The sequence below is a fragment of the Vulpes lagopus genome, chromosome 9 (genome assembly GCF_018345385.1).
Source record: "Vulpes lagopus strain Blue_001 chromosome 9, ASM1834538v1, whole genome shotgun sequence".
NCBI lineage: Eukaryota > Metazoa > Chordata > Mammalia > Carnivora > Canidae > Vulpes > Vulpes lagopus.
In genome coordinates, this window is record NC_054832.1 from 30,938,949 (window position 1) to 30,955,363 (window position 16,415).

The 16,415-nt window shown below is 36.9% G+C and overlaps 1 protein-coding gene across 6 annotated transcripts in view; it reads right to left on the bottom strand.

Annotated features, from left to right (window-relative positions):
- OXR1 (oxidation resistance 1) overlaps positions 1 to 16,415 on the bottom strand; it is a 461,178-nt gene that overhangs the window by 158,673 nt on the left and 286,090 nt on the right. For 3 of the 6 annotated variants that reach the window (XM_041769242.1, XM_041769244.1, XM_041769243.1), the window contains exon 1: positions 12,868 to 13,151. The exons of 2 other annotated variants lie outside the window; for them this stretch is intronic. In XM_041769242.1, the coding sequence (XP_041625176.1) occupies positions 12,868 to 12,880 (13 nt within the window). In that variant the 5' untranslated portion in view covers positions 12,881 to 13,151. Of the gene's footprint in view, positions 1 to 12,867; positions 13,153 to 16,415 lie in introns of those variants that run through there. One more of the 6 variants, XM_041769238.1, reaches the window with a different exon arrangement.

Below are 16,415 nucleotides of genomic sequence, written 5' to 3' on the forward strand. Positions count from 1 at the left end.
AACTTATTCACATTCAAGACAGAAAGACATGAGAACTTCAAGAAGTCTCCAAACAAGAGCTACAGCTCAAATAAGAAAGTTCTTCAAATGAAATAGACAAGTAAACAGTAGTTAGGGGAAGAGACTAGTTTTCCAAGGCTTCTGTGGGGGCCCAACATCATGCCTCCATTTTTTTTTTTTTAAGATTTTATTTATTTATTCATGAGACACACACACAGAGAGAGAGAGAGAGAGAGAGAGAGAGGGAGAGAGAGAGAGAGGCAGAGACACAGGCAGAGGGAGAAGCAGGCTCCATGCAGGGAGCCCAATGTGGGACTCCATCCCAGGTCTCCAGGATCAGGCCCTGGGCTGAAGGCTGCACTAAACCACTAAACCAATGAGCCACCCAGGCTGCCCTCATGCCTTCATTCTTGCGTGGAACCAGGAAGACCCCAGGCTTGACTACTTCCAGGGCAACTTTTACAAACTGCCAAGTGAACTAGATGATCGTTTACTTAATTCTGAATTAATTTAAAAGATGATGAGACTTTCTCTTACACAATAATAATGGTATTAAAATCTCTCTTAGCCCGCTTTACTTGAAGGATTTACTTTATTGGAAACAAGAAAGAAACTAGCCTTCAAATAGAACCACATGTCCTATCAACTGTCAATTAGAGAATAAAAACTAAAGTCTCGACTATCTAATAGACACTTGAGTTTTACTTGCCCTGTTTTTTTTTTTTAATTTTTATTTATTTATGATAGTCACAGAGAGAGAGAGAGAGAGGCAGAGACACAGGCAGAGGGAGAAGCAGGCTCCATGCACCGGGAGCCCGACGTGGGATTCAATCCCGGGTCTCCAGGATCGCGCCCTGGGCCAAAGGCAGGCGCCAAACCGCTGCGCCACCCAGGGATCCCTTACTTGCCCTGTTTGCGATTAAGATATGGTTCTGCCCGTTCAGACGGGCTTGGCAGGACCCTCAACTTCCATTCTTTTCTGCATACAGCCTGGGCAAATAATCAAAACAGAGTCTAAACCTTAAGTTTATGGTCTTACATTTCACAACCAGATTGGGTTAAATCAGAATCAAGTAAACCAGGTTGATGAAGAATCTACTATGTATATGCTCCCACACTATGTCTACATGCTGTTTAGGATGCAAAGATGAATGCAGTCAATCCCGGCACTATTCTATATGGCACCTGCATGCACATGAGGGGGGAAAAAAGAACTCTTGATGGATGCAGCACACCAACTGGGCTTGGTGTTATGGGGCTCATCAGTTTGATGAGTGGTTGAAGTTGGCTTTCAGTCACATTCATAGACTTGGTTGGGTCTATAACCCCTTACGAAGGGGTCAACATGCAAATTCACTCATGGTAGCCCTGCAAGTCCTACTCCTTGATTTCATGATTAGAATCTAATAGCCAATGAGACAATACTTAATGAGTATCCTAGGATAGAGGTTAACACAGGAAAGCTATACTTGAAATACCAGAGTTCGAAGGATGAGATTTAATTATATACAGTTGAGGGATTGGGAAAAGCTTCACAAGAAAATCTTTAAAAAGAGATTGAAATAGAAAGGAGGAGAGAGCCAAAGGAAGGATTCTAGAGAGGAAGATACCTGATAAAAGAACAGGACAAAGGAACATGAAGGCACATTTAGGAAACATGATATGGTTCAGTATTACTAGGGTTTATGTAATGTTTATGTACATTATATATAATTTGGGTACACAATGTGGAAGGCACTGAAGGCCAAAACTGAGGATTCTACTTTTAATTCAGTGGCCATTGTCTCAATTGTTCTTGAGCAGGAGCAGGTGATGAAGAAAACAGCTAATAATTATTGATTACTCACAGAGTGCCAGGCATTTTGCTAAGCTCCTGGCATGCATGATCTCATTTAACTCTCATAACAATCCTGTGAAATATATACTATTTATCTGCATTTCACAAATTAGGCAACTGAACTCAGGAAGGTTATGTTCTCATGGCTGGACAGGCTAATAAATGAGAGAGCTGGAGTTAAGACCCTCCATGATTTCATAGCATAAGTGTTCTTCTCATTCAACAAGTTGGAGTAATGCTTGGACAGTAATGGGTAAAATTAATGAAAATGGAGAGATAAGGATAGAAAGACTACTGCAATGTTCAGGTGAGAGACAATGAGGATGTGAAGTGGCAGTGGGGATGGAAAGGAAAAGCTAATTTGACATTTTAGGAGAAGGGTATTTCAGACTTAGCAACTCGTTGTTAAGGAGAGAGAATGTTGGTATCATAGATTTCAATGCAGAATAGCAGTGCTACAGATAAAAATATGAAAAAGGTAGGAGAGAGTTTCCAGGGACAGTTGAGCATTATCGCTGCCGGGGGTGGGGGGGACGTTCAGGTGAAGACATTTGGGAGGCACAAAGGCTGGAGTGCTAGCAGGCACATTACAGATGAAAGCCTTGCCCCAGGATAGAACAGATAGACCATATCTCTGGTCACTTTGTATGAGTATAAAGGTTTAGTTTGTCTAGATCATGTGGTTGTGTCCATGTTACCATCCGCTACACATAATTCCTTTTTTAATACAGAATGAATATATATATAGTCACTGAAATCATGGAAAACTTAGTTCTGATTACCTTATTATTTTCAAAGTTCCCCACAACTTAGGGAAACAAGGTTGAGGATTCTCTCTCATTCCACTGTAATTCTGCTGCTGCATTCATGGAACAAAAGGGTTTGATTCAGTGCTAATCTAGATAATGTGATATAAAGTAGGTAAGGAGTTTCGGAACAATTTACTCAAAATTTGGGCAGGGAGGAAATTCTCAACTAAAAGGAAATCGGAAGTATTGAGAAATAAAAGCACCACACCTTATTTCTGGGAAGAAAGCTTAGGATCAAAATAGGGCTTTATGTTTACAAACATGGGAATCTAGTTTTCATATTTTTCTAAAAAGCAGTACTGAAAGAAATCTGCTAACTACATGATGTGGGACTCTAGACTTGTTAGGATCAAGCTGAAGACATGGAGATTTAGTTGGCCACAAATCCAATCCTATCCAATGGACATATGAGAAATAAAAGAGGAGGGAGCCCTCAGGTGCATTTGATGGCATGATGTGTGACTAAGAGAAGTTATGGTTCCCTTGTCAGAGGAGATTTATAGTAGCCTGCCCAGTGCAGGGGAGCCACCCTGTGAGGGGGACACTGACAAACCAGAGAACCTAAGAAAGTAACCTGGCTGAAAGCCTTAGAGAAGGGCTGGAGAACTAGGAATGTTAGGCCTTGAGAAAAGGAAGGAGGTCTAGGTGGGAAAGAAATTATCATTCTCCTCACTAGTTGCCTTTACTAACTCTTGTCCTCCTACAATCTATTTTCTTTTCAATATCAAGAGCGGGCTCCTTATCAGGAATAAGGTTATTCCTCTGATGACAATTCTCCAACAATATCTTGTAATTTAGAATAAAATCCAAGCTCCTTAGCATGACCTAGCCTCTGTTCTTTCCCTTGCATTCTTCTCTAATACAGCCACGTGCATTTTTTTTTTTTTTTTTTGCACCTAGATATTCCAAACTCACTGCCACTTCTGGGCCTATGCACATGCTGTTCCTTCTACCTGGCTTGCTGTCCCCTCGATCTTCAAAAGCTTGGTTTCTCCTCTTCAGTGCCATCTCCCTAGAGAAGACTGCCCTAAATACCTCTGGAGTCAGAGGGGTTCTGTTTCAAGTCCAGGTTCTTCCTCTAAGCATCATTCTGGCCTTGCCTCAGTATCTTCATCTGTAAGGTTTAATAGCTACTTGAGAGTTGCTATGAGAATCCAATGAAGCAAATCACAGAAAGCACTCTGAGCAGAGCCCTTAGCTTGCTCTTCTCATAGTAACTCATAAATATTAGTTATCATTATTATTATTTAATGTATCAATCATAACCTTAAATGATTCTATTTATTGGTATTTTTTCCTTATTTGTTGGCTATTTACCTACACAAGAATATGAGTTTTATCAGTGCAGATTTCTTGGTTTTCACTTACCCATTTTGAGTGCTTCTAATAGCACCAGGCTCATAGTAGGCACCCAATAATTTGTTGACATTTAATAGGGGAAGGACAATGTGGCAAAGCAGGAAGAAGTGGCTTTTCAGTAGCCTAATCCTAAATTTTCCACCATTAGTGTCACCTTGGTCACTCCAGGGCCTCAGTTTACTCTTTAGTATGTCTTTATAATAGGAGATTTGGCTTGTTAATTTTAGGATATGATGGGTGAAAAAATAAAGTGATGCATCATGCAGCAGGGGGCAGCACTGTGCAAAAATGCACCAGTAGCTTGAAGACCTGGATTCCTCTCCTTTCAACAGAATAACTTATATCTAAATATTCCATCAAGCCATTACATCCTGCAAGATAACAACAACAACAACAACAACAACAACAACAACAACAACAAAACCAGTGATACCCTTAGAGACATGATGTGTAAACTCTTTGTTTCCTGTAAAAATAGAGTTTTCAATACAAGGATTAAGAAAGACTCATTCTTGCCTTCTGATTTTATTTCCAATGGGAAGCAGTTACTCATGGGACCTACAAGAATCAGATTTAAAAACTGTGGTGGTGGTGGAAGTAATAGCTACAGTTCCACTTTCCTAGCTGTATGACTTGGGATGTTGGGAATAAGAGGTAAAAGGTAGCTTATCTATAATAATACTATTTAATTCTCAGACCAACACTATAACTTGTAGATATTAAAACACCAAACAATGAGAGATTAGATAATTTGTCTAAGACCATGCAGCTCAGAAATCCAAACCGTGATAGGAAGTTTTAAACTATTATGTCATATTGTAAGCAACTGCTTGGTTTGGGGTAATTGCCTGGCTTAGTTGGAAGAGTTTGTGGCTCTTGATCTTGGGTTGTGAGTTTGGGCTCCACACTGGGTGTAGAGATTACTTAAATAAATAGAGAAACTTAAAAAAAATACTTCACTCTTAAAAAAAAAGAGATTTATTGGTTTAAAAGTAAATGAGGGATTAGAAGAATTTCTTGTAAATAAATGAAAACAAAGAAGTAAGAAATGTATTCCTCCTTTGCTTGAAAAGATAGATCATTAAATAAGAGATTCAGTGTTCAGGTAACACAGTATCTAGAAGTGCTGCCAAAAGTAACTCAAGATAGCTTAGGTGTCCTTCCGAGATCTATCTCATACCATCATCTTGATTTTTTATTGAGGTTGTTTATATTTAGGACATGGTTCAGCTAGGCTTACCTTCATGGGCCCATCATTTTGAATAATTTCTTATCTAAATCAGTATCTTTGCTTTCTCTGTCCACAGGCATTCTAGTACCTGTGTTATTGTTTTTTTTCTCTTTTCCTCTGGCTTAAAGACACTGGCAATGCTCATCAGTTCATACATTAAGCTTTCCATCTAGAAGTGACATAAAAAGGAAATATATACCAGAAAGAGAAGGAAATGTGCAGAAGGGGATCCAGAGAGGTTTCACGAAGAGGGAGAGGTGAACAGCCAGGTAGTAGAGTTGATATAAGTTCAGCAGCAGCCCTATATGTGTACACTCATTACACAGAAACCCACCAACGATCACACATGGGCTTCAGAGAGGTTTAGCATGTTATTTGAGAACATTGTTTATTCAAAGTCCATCTTAAAAAAACAACTGTAAAGTTGTTTTGTATTTTCAAATTCAGCTATAGAAGCATGACAAGCAGGTTTTCCAGAATACTCATGTGAACCTCCAGTGGGCCCAGAGTACTGCTTGGTACGTGTATGCTCTTTTCCTATTATGCACTCTCCCATTCTCCTAGAAGGGGATTTCACACCATTTCTTTTCTCCTAAAAAAAGCCCTCAAAAACTCCTTCCATCCATATTCTCAACTGATGATCTTGCTAATTGAATTTATTGAACAAAGTAAAGCATTCAGAGAACTTGCATAGACTCTCAGCGCCACGTTGCGCCTCCTACTGGCACCTGCACCCACTCACTCAGCTTCCTCATATGCCATTTTAAGCTCATTTAGCTCCCTCTCCCCTCAACTATTCAAAGAATCCTTCTGCAACTCTGAACTGTACATTGTCACATTTCCCCCTCCTTGCTGGATTATTCTCATTCACATAAAAATATGTGTTTATTTCTCCCATCCTAAAAAAGCCCTCTCTTGACCCAATTTACTCCATCAATGAGCACTCCCTTCTTCTGCACCCCTCTGCAGAAAGACTCCTTGAAATAATCTATATTTGGCATTTTTAATACTTCTATGTTCTCTTAAATCTGGTCCAGTTGGGCTTCCAGGCTGACTATTGCCCTGAAACTGTTCTTGTTCAAGTCTTCAAAGTTCTTCAGCTTCGTAAAAACCAATGGTCATCTCAATTCTCATTCAGCACCTTGACCTCTACACCTCCTTCCTCAAACACTTTCTTCGCTGGCTTCTGGGATATCACAATTTCCATTTTTCTCCTACTGCACTGGTTGCTCCTTCTGTCTTTTTTGCCAGGTCTTCTTCTCCCCAAACTGGAGACACCTAGGCCTCAGTTCTTAGTCATCTATCCATGCTCACTCTTTTGGTGAGCTCATCATGGTTTCTGTTATCATCTACATATTGAAAACTCCCAAAGCTATATTTCCAGCATAGATTTCCCCTCAAAATCCCAGATTCATATAGCCAACCTGTGTATTCTCCACTTTTATCCCCTACTGGACATCTCAAAGTTAACATGTTCAGAAATAAACTCATGAATTCTCTGCAAATCCACTCTACCCTCATATTTCCCATTTCACATGAGAGAAAATCCATTTGCTTGGGCCACAAACCTTGGAGGAATACTTAAATCATTTTATCTTTACTTTCTCTTTACTCTCTCAAACCCCACATCCTATCTATCAGGAAAATCTACTGGCTCTTAATTTAAAATATAAACAGAATGTGAGCACTTATTGGCATCACTACCACCTTGGTCTAAACCACCACCACTTCCCACCTGAATCACAGCAATAACTTCCTAACTGGTCTGTCTGCTTCTATTCTTGTTGGTTCAATGGTCTATTTTCTCCATTTCAGTTAGAATAAGTCTTTTAAATGTAAGTCAGATCTTGCCATTTCTTCACTCAAAATCATTCATTGCTTTTGTTTCACTCTGGGTAAGGGCTGTAGTCCAACAATCCAGAATAAAAGCTTCTAAGATGATATATGTTGTGACGCCCATTATCTCACCAAACTTATCTCCCATTTTTTAATCCCCTGTTCATTTCATTCCAATTACACTCACTTGTATGTTTTTGAAATACATAAAGCAAGCTTCTGCCTCTGGGCCTTTCTTTCTGTCTTTCTAGAATTCTATTTCCCCAAGTATTTGCATTGCCAGCCCCTCACCTCCTAAAAGTATTTGCTCATCTTTGTTATCTTCTTAATGAGACTTACCCTACTACTATTAAATAAAATCACAACACACCCTTTCCTGGCACTCCATCCATTTTCTTTACTCATTACCACTTATCACTTAATTTATTACACAGTTTACTTATTTATGAGGTTCATTTTCTTATCTTTATCTACTTATACATAAGCTCCAAGAAGAACCAGATTACTATAATATGTAGAATGGTGAATAATGAGATAATGTAAATTTTTTAAAACTAGACAGAAAATCAGGCAGAAAATATAACTTGTAATCTGGATAATAGGTATATAACCTAGTAAATTAGTTCAGACAAAAGCTGCCTGAGATGATAGGAGAAAAAAATGAATAAAGGAACATGTGATTTACTAGGTTGTTAAGAAATGGGGTGGGCTTGAAAAGTCCCATTAAAAGAAGAGATTTGGCTTGTTAACCTGTATTTTGGTAGATTTATCTAGAAATAGCACTAAGAAACCCAGAGTCACCATCCACAACCCAAATGAATGACCGTTATTATAACAGACTTAAGATGATGATAATTATCTCCTTGGTTGAATCACAATTTTTAACACCAGGAAAGCATACCAAAAAAGTAGAGATGATGAAGAAATAAATATTACTCAAATTGGGTTTACATGAATCTTCTACAACATGATGATTTGATTATATTTTGTCTCTTTATAATCTTAGTTTTAATTTTTATTAAAGTTTCATATGAACTAAAGAAGCCAACAGTTAGTTCTCTTGGGCTTCTTATAAGATAAAGCACTTCCTTTAATCTCTTTCTTTTTCCACTCCTCAGAGCCAACCTTGAACTCTCTCCATTCTGAGCTGCTCCAGCCTGGACTGCTGTTGTCAAGAATAGCTATCTTAGTGGAAATGCCCTTCAGGAGATCACCATCATTTCTCCCTTATGAGTATCTCTGGCTTCCTGGATTCTATACCTTTCTATTTTTTGCTTTATTTTCTTACACTGATGGAGCACCCAAGAAAGGGGGTATGGGAGGGAAATTTTAAAGACACGCATGTACAAAAATGGCTTTATTCTGCTTTACATATTATTTATAATTTTAGTAAAACTTTTGGTAGAAAATAATTCACCATTGTAATTTTGAAGGCATACTCCATTGTCTTCCAGTTTCCTGTAGAGAAATTCTATACCATTTTTATTCTTGATCCAGTAAATAAATACGTCCTCCAGATGTGAGGATCTTTGTCACAAGTTTTCTTAAGTTTCGCTATAATATGCCTGGGTGTGGGTTTATTTTTATTCATTGTTCTTAGAACTGGGACCTTTCAACTTGGAAACTCAAAGTCTTTCAGTTCTGGGGCATTTTTTTGAGTTATTTCTCTGGCTTTTCTCCACTCTATTTTTCGCCTTGTGTCTCTTTTTTCAAACTCTTATTTGGATAATGGACTTCCATGACTGGTCTTCTAATTTTCTTATTTATTTTTCTCTTCTTCTCATTTTTATCCTTCTGTTTTACTTTGGGGAAGATTTCCTTCAAAAAGCTTTGCTGAGTTTTTCATCTATGCGATCATATTAGAGCTTTTATTTTTTGTTTTGGAATATTCCTTCTTGCATCAGCCTATTTTGGTTTTATGGATACAAAATATTTGGTGGAGAATATTAATGATGGGGCACCCAGGTGGCTCAGTGGCCGAGTGTCTGCTTTTGATTCAGGACATGATCCCGAGGTCCTAGGATTGAGTCCCACATAGGGGGCTCCCTGCAGGGAGCCTACTTTTCCCCCTGCCTATGTCTCTGCCTCTCTCCCTGTGTCTCTCATGAATAAATAAAGTCTTGAGAGAGAGAGAGAGAGAGAATATTAATGATGTTTTAGAAGACCCTCTTCCCTCTTATATTTTCTGTTCTTCCAAATATTTTTTTATGTGCATTTGGTTTGGTCAATATGCTCATATTGGAAGCTGTAACTTAAGAGTGCTTAAATTAAGAATTTAAGAGTGCTTAAATTCTGGAATGCACCTCAACAGCTTTCCCATTTAAGAGCAGAACACGAAAAAAGCTTATTGGCAATGAGGTGTGCAGTCTGTACTCTTTACTGTAAGATTCTCTAGTGGAGCTGATTCATAGAATTCTTAATATCTATAACTTTAAGTCTTTTCTCTTGCATCAATATACTTTATAAACAGACTTCTTGTCTTATCTTTCTGACTCAATATCAGCAACTATCTTTTGAGAATCCTTTACTACAATTAGGCACCTCTTAACTTTTCTGCTAGTTTCTCTGTCTCCTAAGCTATCTGCTTTCCAGCTTCCAAAATTATTGCTATTATTTCCTTTTTTTTCTTTGTCCTATGTTTCCTTCTTTTTAAAAAATCACTTTACTGTCATTTAAGTTGAGTATTGAAAAGAAACAAACTTTAATGGTTATATTTCATCTGCCATCTCTAACTGGAAGTCTTGCTACCAGGTATGATTTTAAGATGTTTCACGGGTTTATGAGAATCTAATTTACTATACATCTATAGATTTGATTTATTAGTCTTATAGGAGTTAAGTACCTAGGAAGTATTGGCTTATTGTATTTTAAGTTTGCCCCAGTAGGCATTTGTAGTGTTTGTTTAAAAAGTATAGTTTAAAATATTTAAAGAAGCTTATTTAACGAGGTTTGTAAATGGGAATAAATCTCTTTTTTTGGGGGGGGGATAAATTTCAAGGAAACTTAATCTGTTAAATTTATGAGTTAATGGAATCAAGTAACTATGTTTTTATACAAAAATACCTAGACTTAGAATTGTGCTTAAATCTTAAGAAAAACATGTGCTTTAAATAGTCTTTTCCACAAAACACAATCCTTTCTCCAAACTAAAAGCCTAATTGATGAACCTGGAGGACATTATGCTAAGTGAAAAGTCAGAACAGAAGAGTAACTACTACATGATCCCACTTATATGAGCAATCCAAAATAGCCAAGCTCACAGAAGTAGAGTAGAGTGGTGCTTCTAGGGGCTTGGGAGAATTATTAGTCAGAGGGTAAAAAGTTTCAGTTATGCAACATGAGTAAGTTCTAAAGATCTACTGGGCAACATAATGTGCATAGTTAACAATAGTGTATTGTATACTAAAAAAAAAAATCTAAGAGGGTAGATCTTATGTTAAGTGTTCTTATCATAAGAATAAGTAAGTGAGAAAGGGGGAGAAAACTTTTGGAGGTGATGGGTATTTATGGGATAGATAGCCTCATGGATACATACTTACCCCTAAACTAACCAAGTTGTAAACACAAAAATATACTGGTATTTGTATATCAATCATTACCGCAAAACAGTTTTTCGTTTTTTTTTTTTTTAAATCCTAATTGATGGGAATAAGAAAAAAATAGCATATATAGAAGTCATAAAAGTAGAACTTTGTTTCAGTTTTGGCTGAGGACCTCAAGGTTAAAACTGTGAAGTAGGTACCAAATATCTCCATATCCTGAAAGTGATGCTAGGAGACTATAACAATGGTTTGGCCAGCATTGGCCCACCACACACCTAAAGAGTATGAAACAGTTGATATGAAAAATGCCAAAAAAGATCTTCTTTGGAGAAAGTGGTCAGTATATTGTGTTTCCACCCCCCAGCCCCATATGGTTTGGGCAAGGACTAGGGGTATCTTCCTCTACATATCAAACCAAGTGAGAGTCTTCAAAGGGACTAGAGAACCTAGCTGCAGCAGGCTGGCCAGAGAAAGAGAAGGAATCTGTGTAGGCATTGAGCTTCACTCCCACCAATGGCAAAGCAAAGTTGTCTATTTTGTGGAAAACGGATGCTATGGTAGGGTACTACCAAGATGCCACAGTAGCTAATTCTGTGGAATTGTTTTAAAGGGGGTCTCATGCAAAAGAAGCACCCAGTGAGCAAAAGGGTACTCCAGAGGACATCTGAGGTGCTGGCAGATTAGAGTAATTATATGTAGTTAAGCATCCTCTGGCATAATTCTTACAACTCCATAGAAACCCATCCACTAGCTGAAATGAGTATTATAACAAAATAAGTCAAATAGCTTGTTTGGCTATGTTATTAGTATTAGTATCCATCAGAAAATGGTGCTCCCTTGTTATTTCATTGAGGAAAAACTTTGTTAGACTAGAAAGAAATAGAATATTGTTATATAGTTGCACATTACTTATTATTTTCCAACTATTACTAAAAGATCCCCTGGAAAAGTCAAAGGCCTCTACTTTTCTCTATTCTATCCCCATTTTCTCTAAGAAATCTCCGATTTGTTTCATGGCCGCTTTGTGACAAATTCCATAGAGTTCTCCAAATTCTCACTATATTATACAGTAATGACTCCTTCATAAAATAAGCCTGTTAGTCAAGTGATAAGCTTCAGCAGTTACTTCTAAAAACAGGAAATACATGCTGCTGTTTATTGCTTCATGAGTTTTTTTTCTACTTTATAGAATGTACTATTTTCCCTCCAACTTTGTCATTACACAACATTTTCCATAAATTTAATAAGGTATTTGGCTTTTTAAGATTAGCAAAGGCTAAGTTGAAATGTTGTAAAAGACTATTTTTATTTAAAAATAAAAGTATTCTCCATTGTTGAATACTTACCATCAACAAGAAATTATAGAAAGCTTTATAATGGCAGAGACATTTCTATTTCATTCATCATGCTAGATAATCATAACACAGAATATATATGGAAAAGCAAATTACATTGTCCTCAGTTTTGCTACTTTTAGATGTCTCACAGAACAAGCTCCTGTTTTTAGCTTATTATTGGCTTTTACTCTTATAGTTCCACATATTCTTGTCTTATGTAACTGGAGACAGTTTTTTTTTTTTTTTTGTCTTTTTGTTTTTTTGGTTTGTTATTTTTATTTCTTTTCAAGTGAGCTACCCTGAGTTTTGGCCAATATTTGTTTTTCTTTATATTAAAAAATATGTCTTACTATGTTTTTATCAATTATTTTTATAAATTCTCTGATAGCATTAGTCACTGGCTATACAAGGTGAAATTTTCTGATTTCTTTCCACACTAACAATTCTTTTAAGAATATTAATATTGTTATCTTATTGTGAATACATGTGACATTAAATCTATTACAATTTCACTTTGTTCCTCTGTTCTAGTGTTTAGAGTGAAAAAGACATTCGCTCCTAAAAGTTTCGACTAATGAAATGAGAAATGTAAACAAGAAAAAAATCGAACAATAGAAATAAGATAAATGTTTTTAAGAGTTTTCTTTTAAAACTTATACCACAGTATCACAATATTAGATACAACTAACATAACTAGTGCTTTTTCCTTAAAGTCAAAGATTGGCAATTTCTAGTTACTTACTCCATAATTGGGTCACTATACAAATATCCATATCCACTGTTACTTGCATAAGATCCTATCATTTGGTTAATTTCCATATTTCACTAGCAGGACTAGCTTTCCTGCATCTAATGATTGATATTTCAAAGTAAATGAGAAATAGAAAAATAGACAGGCATGATTACAGAAACTTACTTCTCAGCTTCATGTATATTGGGCATATTTCCTTGGAATTCAGCCTTCTGCAGTGGTGGGTTGGTGACTTCTCTTTCAAGCATTCTTGCTATTTCACTGGGTTTATTTCCATCCTAAATTCTACATCTCCAAGTACAAAGTGTCTTTGAATAGCACCATTTTTTTCTCCATCTTTAGCAGATTGTCAAAGTGAGAAGTCTACACCTTCCCACTTGTCTCCCTCTGACTAATTTTAAGAAGCTTTTAGAGCTGGGTAAGACAGTGGTAGCCAAAAGAATGAAGAAACAAGTATGTGTTTTAGGTTCAAAAGAGCAAGTTACTCATTTACTCAAGGAATGTTCTGGGAAATATTTAGCTCCTAAAATTAAACATTTAGAGGGCTTCAATGATATTACATTTTCTGAAATCAGAAATACATTGCTTCATCAAAAAACTGAAAAAGATACAATTTTTACAGACAATAACAAGTGTTGACGACGGTATAGAGAAATTTGAACCCTAGTGCACTGTATGTAGGACAGTGAAATGATGCAATCACTATGGAAAACAATAGGGGGGGGGGTTTCTCAAAAAGTTAAAAATGGAACTACCAAAAGATCCAGAAATACTACTACTATATCTACATATACAAGGATTGAAAACAGGGTCCCAAAGAGATATCTGCACACTCACATTCAAGTAGTGAGTAGACAAGAGTTGGAAGCAATCCAATGGCCACTAATTGATAAGTAGATAAATGAAATGCAGGATGTACCTGCAGTAGAATAATATTCAGCCTTAAAAAGGAAGGAAATCTTGTCACATGCTCCAATATGGATGAACCTTGAGAACTTTATGCTAATAAGCACACGGGCTTTTATTTTCACTTATAAGTGAAATAAGCTAGTCACAAAAAAACAAATACTGTATGATTCCAGTTGTATAATCAATCTTAAGTAGTCTGATTCAAAGAACAGAAAGTAGAATGACAGTTACCAAAGGCCAGCATTAAGGGGACAAGGGGAAATGGGAAAAAGTTAGTTTTATGGGTGTAACATTTTTGACATGCAAGATGAAAAAGTTCTGAGAATTTAAATGCAAATATTTTTAACACTATTGAATTGTACACTTAGAAGTGGTTAAGATGGTTTTAAAAAAAAGATAATTGGAATGAACCTTATTTAAAATATTCTCAGTGTATCATTCTGTGTATTTAGAGTGACAGCTGCCAGTCAGTCATACACAAGAAGAAAATGCTGGTCATCAGTATAAGTTGAATCACAAACAGTGATTATATGCAGCTGGCTGGGTACATGGTCAGTCGGAATGCACACGCTTCCACTGTAGGCCTAGGATGACACCAGAATCTGGGTGCTGCCACAAGACTAGTGAAACTTTTTGGAGTTTTAACCCATCATTGTTACCCTAAACCTCAAGGAATTGAAGAAATACACACTTACTAATGCTAAATTATATGAAATCAAGAAGATACAGCACTGTGATTAAAAATATGGGCCCAGAGGTTGTTTCAGGGTGTGAAATCTTAACAACCCCCCCTCCCTTAGTAGAGACAGTGTGACTTTGGACAAATTACTTTTCTCTCATCCATTTAGTGAAAATGTTGTAATTACTTTGTAGGGTTCTCATGAGCAGTACAGCAGATGAATCATGTAAATGCTTATGATAGCACCTGGCATGTAATAAACACTGAAATCTTGGCTATCGTCATATCTCCTCCCTTCCCCTCCCTATCTTTCCTTCTCTCCCCTTTTCCGTAAGAGATACCTGAAGCTTAGAGATTTTCTTTTCAATATTCTGAGTGGGAAAATAAATCAAAATGTTTTAGTGAGTCTCTAAAATCAGATTTTATAATTACTTTGATTTGTAATTACTTGGTTTCTTCAAATAATAAGGTATTAAGTATTCAAATATTAATGGTATTCATCTTTACCATTGTTACTTTCAAACTCTATGATATTCTATGAAGTAGCAAGAGAATGTTGGCATCACCTTGCAGTAATGGAAAGAATACTAAATTTGGAGTAATAAATTTGTTGATTCTAGCTGTGTTACGCTGGACACATGTGAACTTTACATTTTGGGTCAGTCTCCTCATATAGAAAATTAGATCAATTTCTATTGAAATCCTGAAGTAGGGGCACCTAAGTGGCTCAGGAGTTGGCTGTCTGAATTTGGCTCAGGTCGTAATCCCGTGGCCTGGGATCTAGTCTAGCATCAGGCTCCCGGGGTGGGGGGGAGGGGGGAGGCTGCTTCTCCCTCTGCCTAGGTCTCTGCCTCTCTCTCTCTGTGTCTCTCATGAATAAATAAATAAAATCTTAAAGAAATCTTGCAAGTAAATGTGATCAATTGTGATCATCCTTACAAAAAAACTCTACAAACCCTAATAAGTTCTTTGGAGTTATTTGATAATTAAAATGTATGATTGGATTAAGAATGATTTATCTCCCTATCTATCTAAAGGATGTATATTATTGGTAACTGTTCATTGTGGAGTCACTGTCTAGGGCAAAAAAACGTTAAGCCAATTACATGCAGATTCACTTTTATGGGTGAAAATAGTATTTCTTGCCTGGTACATGGATCTAAATACAAACCCAGCTAGACAGTTAATTGCTTAACCCAGCAACCTGGCTTTGGAACAGGCTGTTCTAAGATTTCTATTCTGGTCACTCCTTCTTCCAGATTCCTAACAATCGCTGGGCCTTTCAAACACAGACTGAAATTACATTTTGAAGGATTTTATTAAGTAGTGATTTTTCTCCCTATTTTCATTATGGAAATAGATGCCACATAGAGATGGAGGGTCCATTCATTGTGTAACTAAGCTATGTCTACTTAATAACCTTCCCCTAATATTAATAAGTCAGGAAAATAGTCGCTCAGACATAATGTTCGGTTGTAGATATCAACAAAGTCATCAAGTGGGATTACAGAAGGGTAACATAAACATTGCTAATATCTGAGTGTTTTTTTCTGTGCTGAACAATTCTAAGCAATTTACATGGATTATTCAATTTAATCTTTATAAAAATTTTGAGGCAGATATGTAGTATTCATATGATTCTTAAGAAAACTGAGGTAGAGAGAAATATATAGAAATTTGCCTAAGGTCACAAAACTAGTAAATGATTGAACCAAGATTTGAGCTCAGTCTGTTCTGACTCCAAAGCCAACAAACTTAGCCATAAAGCTTTATTTTTTTTTAATTTTTAAATTTTTTTTTAAAGATTTTATTTATTCATGAGAGAGACACATACAGAGAGAGGCAGAGACATAGGCAGAGGGAGAAGCAGGCTCCATGTAGGGAGCCCAAAGTGGGACTCGATCCTGGGACTCCAGGATCACACCCTGAGCTGAAGGCAGACACTCAACCACTGAGCCACCCAGGCATACCAGCCATAAAGCTTTATAACATTCTTCCCTGAGTACTCAAAGATAACCAGACATATAAAAATAGTCACCTACTTCTCCCACTTTGGCCTAAGCTTTTCTATTTATTTAAGTAGAGGCGGGGAATCCCTGGGTGGCTCAGAGGCTTACTGCCTGCC